General features: G+C 41.6%; 2 protein-coding genes across 17 annotated transcripts in view; one reads left to right on the plus strand and one right to left on the minus strand.

The window, feature by feature from the left end:
* Positions 1-13,269, plus strand: part of ADNP (activity dependent neuroprotector homeobox) — a 44,196-nt gene extending 30,927 nt beyond the window's left edge. For 5 of the 16 annotated variants that reach the window (XM_083507928.1, XM_083507927.1, XM_083507929.1 and 2 more), the window contains 4 exons: positions 1,460-1,575; positions 4,192-4,284; positions 5,155-5,442; positions 9,056-13,269. In XM_083507928.1, the coding sequence (XP_083364054.1) occupies positions 1,468-1,575; positions 4,192-4,284; positions 5,155-5,442; positions 9,056-12,190 (3,624 nt within the window). In that variant the 5' untranslated portion in view covers positions 1,460-1,467 and the 3' untranslated portion in view covers positions 12,191-13,269. Of the gene's footprint in view, positions 1-3; positions 1,576-4,191; positions 4,285-5,154; positions 5,443-9,055 lie in introns of all 16 variants that reach the window. The other 11 variants (XM_083507920.1, XM_083507921.1, XM_083507933.1 and 8 more) reach the window with 4 other exon arrangements.
* A 2,372-nt stretch (positions 13,270-15,641) lies between these two features.
* Positions 15,642-18,308, minus strand: part of BCAS4 (breast carcinoma amplified sequence 4) — a 51,181-nt gene continuing 48,514 nt past the window's right edge. Inside the window, exon 5 of the mRNA XM_083508299.1 lies at positions 15,642-16,322. Within this exon, the coding sequence (XP_083364425.1) occupies positions 16,218-16,322 (105 nt within the window). The 3' untranslated portion in view covers positions 15,642-16,217. The remainder of the gene's footprint in view (positions 16,323-18,308) is intronic.

Genomic DNA, 18,308 nt, shown 5'->3' on the forward strand with positions numbered 1-18,308 from the left:
AAGAAATAAGTTTCAATAAACTTTGTAATTTGAAATCCCTGGACTTTCTACTGGTTTCTAAACAAGACATTTCAGAAGAAAGAGCTGAATTCACAATCATTTGGATTTTGAGGTTCAAACGCTTTGTTGTTTGGTTGTTGCTTTGATCTTCTAGGTGGTATTCTCTTGAGCTCATTGTTGAGCTGAGCATATTTATCAGTCAAACTGGCCTGTCTGCCATTCTTCGTTGTGTGCCCATAGCCCCGCTTCCTTCATGCACTAGACTGAAAAAACGAACACTGCAATTTCACTGAGCTAACGTAGCCTGTTGACGAAGAGGGTAATGGTGTGAGCTGATTTATGTGTTCTTCATGAAAATGGAAAACTATATCATGACATAGAAAAGAGTTAACGTTGGGCACCAGCCATTCTGTTTGCCACGGCGAGTGTGGGACTCTACCGAGGCGCATGTGACAAGGGGCCGCAACTTCCTTGCAGCTTCAGACCTGCAGAAGTAGGCTGAGATCATCCTGGCCATTGCTTAGCTGTCATTTCCACCTTCCCAGCTCCAAAGTTGGAAGGAAGGCCAAGGCTTGTACATCAGCTGTCTGGAGTCATGCAGGCAACAAAACAAGCAATATCCAGCCTTGTATTTTACAGAGCAGACAAGGGAAGGGGAAAGGGTGGGATATAAATTGAATTATTATTATTAATTCTGAAGGTGCCTTTGATTCTTTCTCCGCATTGGCCCTTTCTCTTGGGAAAGGTGAGTTGTGTGTTGGGAACCTTTTCCCCTTCCCTCCAGAAAGGCCACCCTCCTCAAGCCAGCAAACTCCCATTTCTAAGGGAGAAGAGCTGGTGATTACAATTTTTGGCTTTTATACTTTTCCAATAAGACATTGGGCTGGGGTCATCTACTAAGTCTGGCTCTGAGGGGAGGGCGAACTCCCAGAAAGAGTGCACTGCAATGCTTGCACTGACGTTCCCCTTAGCACAACATTGAATTCCATCCTTTGTAGTTGTCTTTAATTTCTGTGTATTATATGTGCATGTAAAAACATGTAAACAATTGACTTGGCCAGCAAAGCCAGCCAAAAACTGTAGACCTTTTGTTAGAGTAGCATCTTTTGTTGGGATGAATTTGACTTTTCCACATGAGAGTGGGTATGCAACTATTGGTCATAAAGTTGGATGTGTGCGTTTTAGACCAAATCTGGATACTATATTCTCTGTTCCTGTAAGGTGTTGGTTTTTTAAAAAACTTTTTCTAAAGTTTACTTACCTGGCTCAACTTTGAAAACAAGATGGCTGAACAACTCAGTTTATTTTGAACTGCCTAGAATCTGAGGGATATGAAGTGCATAAATATAAACAGAAAATTGAGTGATAACAGACTTTTTGATCTGAATTCAAGCGCTTTGGGACAAAACGTTTTCAGTAAATTATTTTCTCCCCCTCCCTCTTCTCTCCCCCCTCCCAGTAGAAACTATGTTCCAACTTCCTGTCAACAACCTTGGCAGTTTAAGAAAAGCCCGGAAAACTGTGAAAAAAATACTAAGTGACATTGGTTTGGAATACTGTAAAGAGCATATAGAAGTAAGTACAATCTTCCGTTGAACTCTTGGGTTGCAGTTTAAATTGAAGGGCTGTATCTTCCGTTGGGAATATTATAAATGAAGTGAAGTTTCAGGAGAACAGTGATTGACTGGTATTACAAAAGTGGCGTGAGTTTTTCGCTTCTTGGCTGTACTCACTTATCAAGCCAAAAACTGTGATTATCTGCTTGGCTGCCACCCCACCAAGGGAGCCATCTCCTGAGAGACAGAGAGAAATGGAGCTTTCCCACCTAACCACTTCTTGGTATCTTTATGGGAAAGGTTGGCGTTGACTGGTTTCAGTCTGTGCCACCAAGACACACTGGTTGGCCTCTGGATGGAGAACTTCCGTCACATGCTGCACTTGTTATAGGGAGATAATGATGATGATAATGATAATAATAATTTTTTATTTGTACCTCGCCCATCTGGCTGGGTTTCCCCAGCCACTCTGGGCGGCTTCCAACAAAGACAAAAAAATACACTAAAATCTCACACATTAAAAACTTCTCTGAACAGGGCTGCCTTCAGATGTCTTCTAAATGTCAGGTAGATGTTTATCTCTTTGACATCTGATGGGAGGGCATTCCACAGGGCGGGTGCCACTACCGAGAATGCCCTCTGCCTGGTTCTCTGTAGCTTTGCTTCTCGCAATGAGGGAACCACCAGAAGGCCCTCGGCGCTGGACCTCAGTGTCCGGGCAGAACGATAAGGGTGGAGATGCTCCTTCAGAGATGCCTCGTAGGTAAGAGGTCCAAGGAGTGTTGCTGAAGAAACTCCCAAGGAGTAGTTTCAAGGCAAAAGGATGGTCTCTCTGTGTTAAATATCACAGCATTAACTGTGGTAGTCTACTAATGTAGTACCCGTGCCTCAAACAGTTTCTCCCTCTGCAGTGGAGAACCTCTTCTGCCTACTGAAGGGTGGAAAACCAACTGTGAAACTGAGGTGGTACGGCTAGCAGGCAGGAAAGGAGAGGGAGAAAACAGGAGATGCTACAGAATACTGCTTATTGCAAGCCCAACACGTTTTGGAAAACCTTGCTGGAGGGCATGTTTTTATCAACAGTTCTGACACACCAGGGGTTACTGCAGTATCCTTTGTATGTTAGAATTGTTGCTAAAATCTGCCCTTGAGACATGATTTTTTCCCCAAAATGCATTGGGCTAAAAATGAACACTGTCTTGTAGCCCTTCGAGTCTCCCCCCCCCCCCATCTACTGAATTGTGAATCTGACTTACGTATTTCAAAACCATGCAGCTGTAATACTAGATTCTCTTGTTTAGCTACTACCAAAGTTTTAGATTACTTCATTTAAATGGGTGCGTGTGGTTTTTGCATATAACCAACAAAATGGGTTGATGTTAATGCCCAATTTATCAGTAATAGAATAAACAACAATGCACACATGTCTGTTTAGTGTTCACAACTGCAGCACTTAGAAGCAGCTATGATTGATTTCATTGGGACCAATTTAAGCATGAAATACTGGACAAGTTATTCCACAATAAATTTGTCAGTCTTCAATGTGCCACATGACTCTTGCTTTTGGACAAACACTAAATGCATATTTTGAAAAATGTGGGCTGAAATTTCATTGTTATCTGTGATTTTTCACACAATCGTTTCTATTTTTTGTAGTCTGGTATATAGATTCTGCTCCTGCACAGGACAGATCTAGGAGGATTCTAGCCCTCTGGCCAGGGAACTAGTGCTCATGCCTTCTCCTTTTGAGAAGGATTGGCAGTGAGAGCAGCTTCATGCTCTGTGATCTTCTGGAGAGCATTCTCAGTAATGTTCCCACTGAGCCTAGCTTTTTAGAGACTACTCTTTCTGTTTCTACGCCTTTTACTTAAAAGTACAAATAACCTGTCGACACACAAACTACCGTACTTTTCCGTCTATTAGACGCCCCCCATATATAAAACTCGCCCCTATTTTGGGAGACTCAGTTTTGCCACTATCCATGTATTAGACCAGTGTTCCCCAACCTTGGGCCTCCAGCTGTTTTTGGACTACAACTCCCATCATCCCTCGCTAGCAAGACCAGTGGTCAAGGATGATGGGAATTGTAGTCCAAAAACAGCTGGAGGCCCAAGGTTGGGGAACACTATATTAGACTACTCCAGTTTTTTGACATGATTTTTCTGTCAAAAAACCTTGTCCAATACACGGAAAAATACAGTAAACTATGCTCCTGCAAATACTTACTTGCTCATACGGTCTGGCAAGCTCATTCCCTCAAATAATTTTTCATATGTGATTATCTGTATGACTTATAGATTGCATAAAAAAATTAAACTGACTTTGTAGGGGGAAGCGAACAGGGGCCAGACAAATTTAAGCAATTTAAAGTCATCTTCATTTCAAAGGACTGTTAAGTACCTGTCTTCTATTGAAGTGGTTGTATCATGCCCTTAATTAATAAAAAAATAATAAGTGCATTAATTAGTAAAAATTATACTCCCTGGGAAGTTTTCTGTTAATGAGCCCTTTTATTTGTAATTTTTGGTACCTTAATAATTCTTCTTGAATTTTCAAGATCTAAAGAAATGAATAGGCAATCATTCTGCGGTTTGTTATTTCTATTTATGCTTTTGTAAATCTTCCACTGTTGCAGGATTTTAAGCAGTTTGAACCCAATGACTTCTATCTGAAAAACACTACATGGGAAGATGTTGGATTGTGGGATCCTTCACTTACAAAAAATCAGGTTGGTAATAATGTGGTAAAATGACCTTAAATCTGAAACCAATTCCAAATCAATTAAGTTTTCAATCGTGTTTTTATGACAAACGTTAAGTGCTTTACAACCTGAATTATACCTGTTTACGAAAGTAATAATTCCCACTGATTTTAGTGAGATTTATTGCAAGATGTGTGTGCACAGGATTACAGCCCAGATGTCAGCAGAGGTGGGACAGAAGAAAAAGAGTGTTATAGTATTACGGGGACTGGTCACTATGGTCTCTGTGGAAACAACAGTTGCTGAGTGGTGTCTCAGGACTGATTAGTTCTTTTGAAATCTTTTGGACTTGAGTTTGGCAGTGAGTGTACTCCTGAATATGACTTAGTTGAATATTACCACTAGCAGTTCAACATATTGAAGAAATTTAAACTTAACTAGCAAATTTGGTGCCCCTTTTAAGATAAGCAGAATTGAGAAAGAACTGACAGCAGGTAGCTCAACTCTGATATACTACCAAAACATTGTTAAAGAAACTTAACAATGGTTTGGTGGGTCTGAATTGACAAAGCATAGTGTATACAGTGAGGGGGGAAAGTATTTGATCCCCTGCTAAATTTGCCCGTTTGCCCTCTGACAAAGAAATGACCAGTCCATAATTTTAATGGTAGGTTTATTGTAGCTGTGAGAGACAGAATAACAGCAGGGAAAACCCCAGAAACCTAGAAGACAAAAGTCAGAGATTGATGTGCATTATAATGAGTGAAATAAGTATTTGATCCCCTATCAACCAGCCAGATGTCAGGCTACCTGGTATCTTCACTGTATGTAACGAGCTGAGAGTAGAAGCACCTGCTGTAAGGGAGAGGTCTTACCTGTAATCCCACCTCATTGCAGTACCTGTACAAAAGAGACCTGTCGACAGAAGCAATCAATCCAGCAGATTCCCAAGTAGCCACCATGACCAAGACCAAAGAGCTGTCCAAGGATGTCAGGGACAAGATTGTAGACCTGCACAAGGCTGGACTGGGCTACAAGACTATTGCCAAGCAGCTTGGTGAGAAGGTGACAACAGTTGGTGCAATCATTCGCAAATGGAAGAAACACAAAATAACCGTCAACCTCCCTCGGTCTGGGGCTCCATGCAAGATCTCATCTCGTGGAGTTGAAATGATCATGAGCAAGGTGATGAAGCAGCCCAGAACTACACGGGGGGGAACTTGTCAATAATCTCAGGGCAGCTGGGACCATAGTCTAAGGTTATCAGATTTTTTCCAGTAAATCTGGGGACGCAAATAAATATATAATATAATATATAATTCTAATATAATATAATGTAATATAATATAATATTTATTTTAAAAAGAAAAAAATATTTTTAAAAATTAAGAAAAAAGTCAACATCACAGATCAACCTTTGCTTTAAAACTGAGCTGGTGAGGAGGTCCTCTCTGTGAGTGGGCAGATGGCCCCCAGTGGGGGCCCCGAGATGCAGCCGAGCCTCCTGCTCTAGCTGCGGGGCTACCCCAGCGCTGCCTGCCGCCGCCAGATCGAGCCCAAAGCTTTGGCACGAACACCCCCACCCCCACCGCTTCTTTCTCTTTCTCTCCCCAGCCCACCTCTCCCCCCCCATCCCTCCTCCTGTCCTCCCCAAAGCCGTGCAGCCGCAAGCAGCTCAAATGGAGTGGGAAATAGCCAGTGGTGGCAGATCGAGCCTTTAGATTATTTCCTTCACGTTTGGTACTTAGTTGTCTCTAATCTGCTTTTATTTGCCAGAAGCCCCCCTCCCCTCCCACCAGCTTGGCTGGGTGGGTGGCGGCGGTGAGGAGGCAGAAGTAGCGCGGTGGTGGAGAAGAGAAGAATATATATATGTGTGTGTCCCCCTATATTTTTTGGCTCCCGCCGCTTCTCTACATGATAATATGTTTATATGATTAGCTGAGCCCAGGGGTGGGTAGAAGAGAGAGAAAGAGAGGGGGTGGAGTTTGGCGGAAGAGGTGGAGGCTGGAGGTGGCTCCAGTTCAGAGCTAGTGGAGAGTCCGTGTCAGGACTTTGCAATCCCCAGTCACACACACAGAGAGAAGTGCATGGACGAAAGGGAGATGGCAATACAATTCACTGGGATTTTTCAGCGTCAAGGACAGGGGAGAAGCAAGGAGGTTGGGGGGAAGCGAAGCTTGAAGAAGGGTTGGAACTGGATTCTGCCAGAGGCCAGGATGCCATCCAGGGAGATATAAATGAGGCCGACGGAGAGAAAGGGGGCTTTTCTTTCCGATTTTTCCTCTCTCGCGCGTGTGTGCCTGTGCTTTGCAATCACAGCGCCTCCTCCCCACTTCGCCTCCCTGCCAAACAATTGAGTTGATTCCGGCTGCTCCTGTTGGCGTCGTTGTTTCCTGGGGACATTTAATGAAATCTGGGGGTATTCCGTGGGTGGAATTGGTCTGGGGAAACATTTGTAAATCTGGGGACTGTACCCAGGAACTGGGGGCGTCAGGTAACCCTACCATAGCCACCATGAAAACAGTTGGTAACACACTAAGCCGTGAAGGACAGAGATCTTGCAGAGCCCACCGGGTCCCCTTGCTCAAGACAGCACATGTACAGGCCCGTTTGCAGTTTGCCAATGCACATCTGAACGACCCTGAGGAGAAGTGGGTGAAAGTGTTGTGGTCAGATGAGACCAAAATTGAGCTCTTTGGCATCAACTCAACTCGCCGTGTTTGGAGGAGGAGGAATGCTGCCTACGACCCCAAGAAAACCACCCCTACTGTCAAACATGGAGGGGGACATATGCCTTGGGGGTGTTTTTCTGCTAAGGGGACAGGACAACTTCACCACATCGAAGGGACGGTGGATGGGACCATGTATCATCAAATCTTGGGGGAGCACCTCCTTCACTCAGTCAGGGCATTGGAAATGGGTCGAGGATGGGTATTCCAGCATGACAATGACCCAAAACACACGGCCGAGGCAACAAAGGAGTGGCTCAGGAAGAAGCACATTAAGGTCCTGGAGTGGCCTAGCTAGTCTCCAGACCTTAATCCCATTGAAAATCTGTGGAGGGAGCTGAAGGTTCGAGTAGCTACACATCAGCCTTGAAATCTTACTGACTTGGAGAGGATCTGCAAAGAGGAATGGGGCAAAATACCTCCTGAGATGTGTGGAAACCTGGTGGCCACCTACAAGAAACGTCTGACCTCTGTAATTGCCAACAAGGGTTTTGCCACGAAGTACTAAGTCATCTTTTGCAAAGGGATCAAATACTTATTTCACTCATTATAATGCACATCAATCTCTGTCTTTTGTCTTCTGGGGGTTTTCCTGTTGTTATTCTGTCTCTCACAGCTACAATAAACCTACCATTAAAATTATGGACTGGTCATTTATTTCTTTGTTGGAGGGCAAATGGGCAAATTTAGCAGGGGATCAAATACTTTCCCCCCTCACTGTAATAGGCCAACAAACTAGAGCTGGTAAACCATAACTTAGTTTGCAAAGCATAAACTATGGTTTAGCACGTTTAATGAATTGACAGACCGTAGTTATGGTCTTTTGTTTTCCTTGCAGAAGCTGCTGCACAATAGAGAGGAGTGAATTTGTGATTTATGAAACTAAGAGGGCAGAAAATGAAAGCAGTCTAGCAGCCTTGAATTATGGTTTGGCTGTTGTGTGTTTGGAATCTCAAAACAGTGATTTGAGTTACACACGAAGTTTAGCACAAACCATGGTTTGATGTCTGAAGTGTCAGGATATATTTACCGGAGAAATCTGAGTTTATCTAGTTACAGAGTGTATCAGATTGAAAGTTTGGAAACTTTGATAAAGCCATAATTAGATGTTGCACCAATATAGAGATTCTAAAAAGAATTTGTGCATGCCCAAGTATTTTATCACTGCTTGAGAATCTGGTATACGCTGATGAATGACTGAACTGGTTCAGATATAGTGGGAAACTGCGCTTTCGTGTTATGAGAACATGCGGTGGCACAGCTTAGGTTTCTGTGCTCTCCCATTACTTCTCTGGACATGAGAAGAGGAAATGGAAAGCTTCTTTCATTGTTGAGCTCAATAGAAGCCATGTCCTGGTGTTTTTACTGCTGTGCATGCTAACACTTATGTGAGAGAGAATAAGAGCACCCTTACAAGCCCTACTTCCTCCGAAGCATAATTTTTTTTCAAGTCTTCCACAAGTTGGGAGGATCAGGTTCTGAAACCGGGAGCGTCCTTTACTTCTGGAGGCTCCTTACACAATTTAAAACCCTTAGTTTGAAAGTGGTGTGGCTCTATGAAGCTTTCAGTCTCCTCAGGCACAAAGTTGCAGGAGAAGGGTGGAGGGAAGCATGCAGCTCATTCTCTTAATGGGAAACCATGGTTTGTAGCATATGCTAGCCCTACTCAGAGTAGACCCATTGAAGTTAATGGACATGGCTAACTTAGGTTCATTATTTTCAGTGGGTCTACTCTGAGTAGCACCAGCATAAGAGCATAAGATACAACCCATGGCTTCCCATTACGTCTTAAGCAGGCAGCTGTTTGTAATGCTTGATTTGCAGGGGCTGAATGATCAAAAATAAGGAAGATGTATTTCTCTGTGGTCTAGGACTAGTCTTCTTTCTTAAAGACTTTCTATGAATTGCCTGATTTTTGCCAGCTTAAAAAAAAAGAACGTTAAATGGATGATAGTTTCATAAGTTTGCCTTGAGGCTGTGATCCATTGAGTCAGAAGGATTAGGAAAGGGAATGCAAATCAAATGCAGTTTTTCTGATACTTGTTTCTTTTTTTTGTTTTGTTTTTAAGGACTATCGGACAAAACCCTTTTGCTGCAGTGCATGTCCATTTTCCTCAAAGTTCTTTTCTGCCTACAAAAGTCACTTCCGGAATGTTCATAGTGAAGACTTTGAAAACAGGATCCTTCTCAATTGTCCCTACTGTACTTTCAATGCAGACAAAAAGACTTTGGAAACGCATATTAAAATATTTCATGCTCCAAATGCCAATACACCAAGTGGAGGCATCAGCACTTTTAAAGATAAAAACAAGCATGATAGCCTTAAACCTAAGCAGGCTGACAGTGTAGAACAAGCTGTTTATTACTGTAAGAAGTGCACTTACCGAGATCCTCTCTACGAAATAGTTAGAAAGCACATTTACAGGGAACATTTTCAGCATGTTGCTGCACCTTATATAGCAAAGGGAAGTGAGAAGTCACTCAATGGGATTGTACCCTTAAGTTCCCGAGAAGAGGGCATGATTCACTGCAAACGCTGCCTTTTTATGCCGAAGTCGTATGAAGCTTTAGTACAGCATGTTATTGAAGACCACGAGCGTATAGGATACCAAGTGACAGCAATGATAGGGCATACAAATGTGGTAGTTCCAAGATCCAAACCTTTAATGCTAATTGCTCCAAAACCACAGGATAAAAAGCCTATGGGACTTCCTCAGAGGATGGGTGCCCTGTCCCCTGGAAATGTCCGCTCTCTTCCATCACAGCAAATGATGAACCGACTGAATATACCAAAGCCTACGTTGAATTCTGGAGGAGTAAATATGTCCAACGTTCATTTGCAACCGAACAACTATGGTGTGAAATCGGTACCGCCAAGTTACATTGGTCACACGGGAGGAAGGCTAAGTTTAACAGGTAGTTCTCCAGTTTCCCTATCCCAGCAGTCTCAATCAATGAAGCAGTATTCCCCAAGTGGAAATGGGCGACCTTACCCTCTTGGAGGGGAACCAAGATCGCAGGCTACAGCAAGGTACTCTCTTTCGTCTGCCAACTCATCTTCACTTTCATCGGGCTCACTGAAATCAACATCATTAGGTCAGTCTCAGGCAGCATCCAGAATATTATCCCAGTCCACACCTAAGCCTCTTGCCGTTGGCCCTATATGTACCACTTCCACCAATACTTCATCAACTCAGAAATGGAAGATTTGTACAATCTGCAATGAGCTCTTCCCTGAAAACGTGTACAGTGTTCATTTTGAGAAAGAACACAAGGCCGAAAAGGTGCCCGCAGTTGCTAACTACATCATGAAAATACATAATTTTACTAGCAAATGTTTATACTGTAATCGCTACTTGCCTACTGACACGCTGCTCAACCACATGTTAATCCATGGTCTATCCTGTCCCTACTGCCGCTCAACGTTCAACGATGTTGAGAAGATGGCTGCTCACATGCGAATGGTTCATGTCGATGAAGAAATGGGGCCCAAAACTGATTCCACGTTAACGTTTGATTTGACGTTGCAGCAGGGTAGCCACACCAATATACACTTGCTTGTAACTACCTACAACTTGAGAGATGCCCCTGCCGAATCCGTCGCTTACCATGCTCAAAATACTGCTCCAGTTCCTCCAAAGCCACAGCCAAAAATTCAGGAGAAGACAGATGTACCTGTAAAAAGTTCTCCTCAAGCGGCAGTCCCCTACAAAAAAGATGTGGGGAAAACCCTTTGCCCTTTGTGCTTTTCAATCCTGAAAGGACCCATTTCTGATGCACTGGCACATCACTTAAGGGAGAGACATCAAGTTATTCAAACAGTTCATCCGGTAGAGAAAAAGCTTACATATAAATGCATTCATTGCCTTGGAGTGTACACGAGTAACATGACTGCCTCAACTATAACCCTGCACCTTGTCCACTGCAGGGGTGTGGGGAAGACTCAGAACGGTCAAGACAAAGGTAATGTTCCCTCCCGACTAAACCAGTCTCCAGGTGCAGGACCTGTGAAACGTACTTATGAACACATGGAATTCTCTCTGTTGAAGAAAAGAAAAATGGATGACGACGATTCCCCTTCCGTCTTTGAGGAGAAGCCTGAAGAACCTGTAGTGCTGGCTTTAGATCCCAAGGGTCATGAAGATGATTCGTACGAAGCTAGAAAAACATTTCTCACCAAGTATTTCAATAAGCAACCGTATCCCAGTCGGAGGGAGATTGAAAAGTTAGCTGCCAGTCTCTGGCTTTGGAAATCCGACATTGCTTCACACTTCAGCAACAAAAGAAAGAAATGCGTTAGAGATTGTGAAAGGTATAAACTGGGTGTCTTGCTAGGTTTCAACATGAAAGAACTGAACAAGGTTAAACACGAAATGGATTTTGATGCCGAGTGGTTGTTTGAGAACCACGACGAAGAGAATTCCAGAGTCAATCCTAGCAAAACTGTTGATAAAAAGATAAACCTAGAGAAAGATAATGAAAGTTCCTCAGACAGTTTTGAGAATATAGAACAGGAGTTCAACGAAAGCAATAGTCCATTTGCAGAATCTGTGTCTAACTCTGGTCGCAAAACATCTATTAATAGTATAAATGAGACACCAGATGAAAGCATATCTAAGGAGACAACTGAAGAAGCCACTTTGGAGTCTCCGGAAAAAATAGACCAAAAGGAGGATGGAGACCCAAAATACAAGGAGAGTAGCTCTGCAGAAGAACCAACAAAGCTGGTAGCTGAAGGTTCAGACAGTGAAGGTGATCAAGAAGATCAAGATGATCCCATTGAATGGAAAGTAGAAGCATCGCCGTCTGAAAGCGTCCCTGGTTCTCAGCAAGTGTCTGACTTTGAAGATAATACATCTGAAGTGAAACCAGAAACGTGGACGGATGAATCATCCCAAAGTGAAGATGCTACTAATAGTAAACCAGTTGCAGAAACTAAAGGTGCCGCCTCTGAGAGTGACGAAGAACAGTCAAAGTGGAAGAACAGTTCCTATGGAAAAGTGGGCGAGTTTTGGCCCAAGGACCAGTCACAGTGGAAAAATGCAACAGAAATCGAAGAGAGCTTGTCAAATCAGCAGATGGAGTGGCAGAACAGCACAATTGACAGCGAGGACGGAGAACAGTTTGACAGTGTGACTGATGGGGTTACGGAATCGATGCACAGCACCCTAACTGGGGTAGAGCTGAGCAGTCAGCAAGCATAAGCTGTTAAAACTCGAGACTCCATATCTTCCACTTGACAACCGTCTAAACATTTTCATTTCAGAACGACTGCTAAGTTCATTGTAAACTGGTACTGCCTTTTGAATGCAAGGTCACCTGGTTAGCGGCTGCGAGGCTGCCACACCGATTCCAGTTCTTATTTCAAAGTATGCTGTTGGCAAATCTCACTTGAGAGTATCTGCTGTGATGAGCACAGTAACTTAATGTGAAAATGGATATGTTGGTGGCTCCCAGTTGCTCACTGAAGAAAAGCAAAGGTTTTATTTTATTGGCATTTTCAACATATTTCACTCTGTATATGTTCAGCTGTATGTCTTTTTAAACATTACCCTTTTTCACATGGTAGTTTTAGGGCCAACATATGAGCTACCAATTCAATGTGTATAGTAGGACTCTGGGGAAATTGTTTTTTTTCATGTATCATTCTGAATAGTTGAAATGTATATTTGTACAGTCTTTTAGACCTATTCAAGTGATGCTTATGCTATTGTTCTTGTGTACCCATCATAGATTTGGTTCTTTTTTTCCTTTTTTTAGTGTTGCCCTGCTGTGTAATAAATGCTGTATCTAGTTTACCTAGCAAAAAGCTTGAAACTGCTATAGTAAGAATTTTGACAGACTTAGTTTTTGCACATAACCTTGTACAATCTCAAAACAGAGGCCAGCAACATAAAAGTATATCTGGACTCTATTGTATTATAGAATTTTCTTGTTCTTGAATATCCTTGACATTACAACTGATGACTATGTATTTCAGAGCCATTTTCTGAAATCTTTTAAGCTAAAAAAAAATCACATGCAAGAAACAAGTTTGCAGCTACTAATTTTGACACCTTTTAGATCTGTATAAAAGTGTACTGTGTTAAAGCAGCATACGGAAATGAGTGCTGCATTTTTGGATATTTAGTTTTATCTTTAGTTAACACCAACATGGTGTTGTATTCATTTATACCATCTAATATATGACACATTGTTGTAGTATGGATAATTTGTGATCTTTATTTCCCCTTTGTATTCATTTAAGCATCTAAATAAATTGCTGTATTGTGCTTAATGTAAACATTTGCTTTATTACAAGGTCTGCATCCCTCATTCTAAAAACTCTGCTTCATTATGTTGGCTTTTGTTGAAAGGAAGCAGTCTTGGATGATGATGCCTTGAGAAAACGAAAGATTTCTGCTGGAGCAGTCTCATACAAATCACAATAGAAATATGAAATATTCACAATAGAATATGAAAACGAATCCTATGGAGCCTCAATCAAGTAATAGACAAATACAAATGTAAAAGACTATATAGGTTAACTGATGTGCAAATATGCAGCACAGCCAGTTTAAAGTTGAGCATTTTAAAGTCCCATTGCTTTCTGTGGGGAAGTTAAATGTATACTTAAAGATGGGGCAGATGAGCAACATGAAGATAAATTAAGGTAGTAATGAACATTGTAACTTTGGAAAGTGTTCATATATCACATATTTTTAATATAACTCATGCATTTATCAGCAAATGTTAAAAGTAATATACCAGGGGCATCTTATTCCATACTAGGAGTGAATACGTAATGATATGTATTTTCCCCTAATGATAGGCATAGGGAAAAAATACTCCCAACATCCCAGTTTGTACAGAGACCATTCTGTTCAAGTGACACAGCTTACTCATTTTCTCAGTTATTGAAAAATGTAAATGTTTTCCCCTTTTTCTAAGACCTCACTTGTGCGGAAAGAACCTTTTTAAACATCCTAGTTTTGCTTCATTGTGTTGCTATGTGCTGGAGTCAAGGATGCATCTTGTTCTAGCAGGAAGCGGCAAGAATACAACCTGGGCAACTGATAGTGGTGAACTCAAAAGGCAAAAGCTCACAAGAAACCTTACAAACGTTCTGGTGATATATATTGACGACTACTTTTGCAGAGGAGGGTAAGTTAGTCTGTATATTTGCAAGTTTTTTTCCTACCAGTTCATGGATATAAGCAGGTATCAGACAAGCTGGTAGTTCGTGGCAGTCAGTTAATCAGGTATTTGGAGTCGACCACAAAGCAATTAGGTCCAACTTGCATATTCCAGGCCACAGCCTGCCATGGACATAAAAGTCTAATACTTTCACTGGTGCCCTTGAAGCAGGTACTGTTCGTATTCACTCCTCCTTAACCTTTTTACAAAAAAACCAAATCCTTTTTGCTAGAGTTCTCCCTAATGTGTCAGCATTCCATATGCTAATAGAATGTATTCCAGGTACTTGCCACATGTACTTGCATAACATTTCATAGGTTCTAAACTACTTAAACAGGACCTACTCCTTTTCTGTGTTTCATTTTTGGTTTATGCCATAACTGCTTCACAACTGCAGCATAATTTGTGAGTGTGTAATGCAGCACCAATGTCAAAAAAAGATTTTAAATTTTCACACTAGGTTTTTTATTTTGTGCACATGATAGTATAATAAGAAGCCAGGTGTTCTGTCAGATGTAGGCAACATGGTTCTAAAGACATTTTTGTGAGCCCTCTTGGGTAAGCTGGGATGAGCAAGATTGCTTTCATTTTATATTGCATTCATGAAAATCAATAGATTGCAGCAGTCTGATCATATATTTTTAATATAGCCTTCAGTATTGATCAATTGACTCGAAAGGATACAGTCGCTTACTTCTGCAGTCTAAAATCTACATCTCCAGAAACTAATAATAGTTGTGTCAATGTGCATCGTTAGTTGTGCATGTCTTAAATGTTCTAAACAGTCCATTGCTGTTGTGAGCAAAACCAATGGAAAGAGCTGGAAGATCTTAAAGTATGAGCTCCTGTAATCGCAACATCTGCAGCAACAGTTGTGTACATACACTGTATAAATACAGATACACAGAGCTTGTTCTTAGCTGCATGACAGAATTTAGGCATCCCAGAAGTGCCATTCATTTCAGTAGAGGCAGAACCATACACACAAAGTCCATGTGCTGATCAACTGCCTTTGTTAAAATGAGTGTTAATTCATTTCATCCCTTTTAGGGAAGTACTTTGTATAGAGGGGTCAGAAAATGCTTTAAAATCACATTTAATGGAGAGCTGGCCCAAGACATCTTGGCAGCTGAGGCAAACCACAAAATGGTGCCCCCCCTGTCTGCCAGGAGGAAGGGTGAAGTAAAGATCTGTATCAGGAATGTTTCCTGCTTGGCAGGGGGTTGGACTTGATGGCCCTTGTGGTCTATTCCAACTCTATGATTCTATGAATAGAGATCTACACTGGGATCTGCTGTCGTGTGGATTCTGCCTGAGGCAGCCTCACCTTGCCCTGTATATGAGCAGTACCCTGTTTCATATGGGGGAGTCTGCCTCGTATGGCTTATAAGTACTGCTTCTGATCGCTTATACCTTTGTGGCTGAGCTTGTAACCAAAGCTTCATGCCTCAAAAACAAGACACTGGATGCAATGGTCTCTTTAGTGCGCATTACGTATTTTAATTTGCTTGTTTTGAACATGCTCTGGTTCAATAACAAGCATTTCCCAGAACTAAACCATTCAAGTTACATTTCAAAAGAATTTTGAATATATGTGCTATTTGGAAGGGGGGAGGTAAGATTGTGCCACTTTTATTAGGCAACTTTCAAAATAGGATTTCTACACTGCAACAGCCTTGGTATAAATGAAAGATTGTAGCAGTTAGGCACAGAGTAGGAAAATAGCTTCTTGCTGCAATCCATGGTACTTAAGGTAAGTAAGTTTCATCCAATTTTGACATCTTAAATGTGCTATTCCTGCTTTGTTTACATAAACCTGTCTCAAATGCCAAATGGAAGCAAAGCAACAAGACTGTATAAAGTTTTTGTCATAGCGCAAGGACCATCAATACTTCAAAACCAGCAAATCTGGGGATTAATTCCTCCCTCATGGGAAAGATAAAAAGGCAGAAATATTACCACTCTTCCCTTCTTTGGTCTAACATCTATTTTACTCTATCCCTGTAGCTGTTCAGATCAAGTTCTCTCAAATGCTAGAGACGATTAAATGCAGCCTTAGTGGTTCTGGTACTTGCTGCCTATATATTTGATAGGAAAATAATCTTCAGTTCTGTAGAGTTCTGGCAGGCTGTAAGTGTGCTGCGAAGCTGCGGCATGTTTCTGAAAAAGAAGACAGACATTAGTTCTCCCTCAGCTGGTCGCCAAAGAATTAGATTATAATTAAATAGCTCCTAACTAACAGATTAAATCAAATTTAAATGTATATTGTACAGAATACCTAAGTGGAAGTGGTCTTCTGAGCATCAAAAATATATTTGGGAATTCTGAATATTTCCAATTGCTGCAACAAACTAAAGGTAAAAATTGTTTTAAACACACACACACCATTCTCTTCTACTGGTAGCAGCATGAGATCCAAATGAAAGTTGATATAAGTCTAAGCTTGAGTTGCCTGCAGATTTTACTGGTCATGGGAAGAACCAATTTTGTGATTAATTACCTCTTGAACTTTTGTTAAATTACTGAAAATCAAGTAAACTTATGTTTGATTTGGTGCAGAAGAAGATGGCACCTATCCTGGTGGCAAGTCCTTCAAGCAACTCAAATCTTGCTGCCTTTGCTTTGTATCAGCCCTACCTCTTAAGCTGTGGGTGTATCAAGTTATGTTGAACCTTTTGAAGCTTTTGTTTTGTAAATGTATCACACTCAATACATTTAAGCTCTCGGGTCTTTGTTCCAATTCTGTGCTAGCATTTAAACAGTAAGCTTTTAGGCAAGTAACTTGGGGAAAGTGATTGCTAGAGAACTGAGTTTGTATTAGCTTGGCAAACATGGGTTTTTCGGATTCTAATGCCCCCACCGGCAGACTTGGAAGCAGAATGAAATACTCCTCTTAATCCCCCCCCCCCAATACCCAAACTGGACCATGTGAGGCCTGGACTGACTGATGGCAGGAAGATGCAGGTCAATGCATCCTTATTTCAGTCTGACCAGTCTGGAATTAATGACTTTCTGAACTTGGCCTGAGAGGCATCTGCATCCTTGTCACAGTACCAAGCTTCATCAGACCAGGCTAATATAACCTAATGTTTTCCCCCCAAAATGTGGCCAGTCAGATACTAAGCTCACAAGCAGGGCGTGAAGGCAATAGCCTTCCCCAGTTGTCTGTCCCCAGCACTATCTGCCTCTGAAGTAAAAAAAAAGGTTCTGTTCTGTTCTGTTGTATGATAACTCAAAACTCTTCTGCTTTCATTTACATCTAAAACTGAAAGGATGGGTAAGTGTTTAGAAGGGGGCTGGTTCTGGATTGACAGGATGGGGGGGGGATTCCTAATTCTTGTGCGCTGCTCAAATGGCAAATGTGAGTCTGGAAGCACATTTTTAAGGCATGTTTACCTGGAAATAAGTCAAACTGTTTTGCTGGACTTCCTAGTAATTAGATTCAGGATTGCAGCTTTCAGACTTTATGAAACTTCAGTCCAAGAAAGAAGCTTAACAAGATACTTGCAGACAAGAGAACTGAGGCACTAGGTAGTGAAATCTGCTATACTATCAGCTGTCGGTGAAAGCCTATTAGGAGGGTCTTCTATTCTTAATCTCCTCCTCCAGAAACTTGGCAGGGGGAAAGGAATGAATAGTCAACAAGGCTTTTGTATCTTTACCGTCTTCTCTTCAACTTTTAGTTACTGATGGCTTCCTCTAGAAGAACCCTTAGCATTTCCCCCCATACACATATTTTTAAAATGCAATTCATTCTGAATTTCACTTCGCCATTCCCATCACCCTAGGTCGGTGGAGACTACCACAAATCCTAGACCTATATAATAAAAAAATCCATATTTTATTATCATGAAGAAAAAAATAAATTCGATTTAGCCATGCAGAAGCACTCTCCTAACAGCCAGAGGTCCATATTGATTACACATCTCAGTGGAATTTAAGGCATTTGATTCAGCTATAAAGTTGGAACAGGTTGATATCAAACTTGACCCTCCCACTGTAGCAAGGAAATCGTAGCTGTGGCAAGGTAGGCAACTGCTTGAATAACATTCCCTAACCTTACAAGGAAATCCATTAATGGCCGTTTCTCCAGTGGTTTCAGAGTGGGACAGTTTTAACTTCTGGAGAAGTACCTCCATTGTAGCA

This window comes from Podarcis liolepis, assembly GCF_965112155.1.
Source record: "Podarcis liolepis genome assembly, chromosome: 6".
Classification (NCBI taxonomy): domain Eukaryota; kingdom Metazoa; phylum Chordata; class Lepidosauria; order Squamata; family Lacertidae; genus Podarcis; species Podarcis liolepis.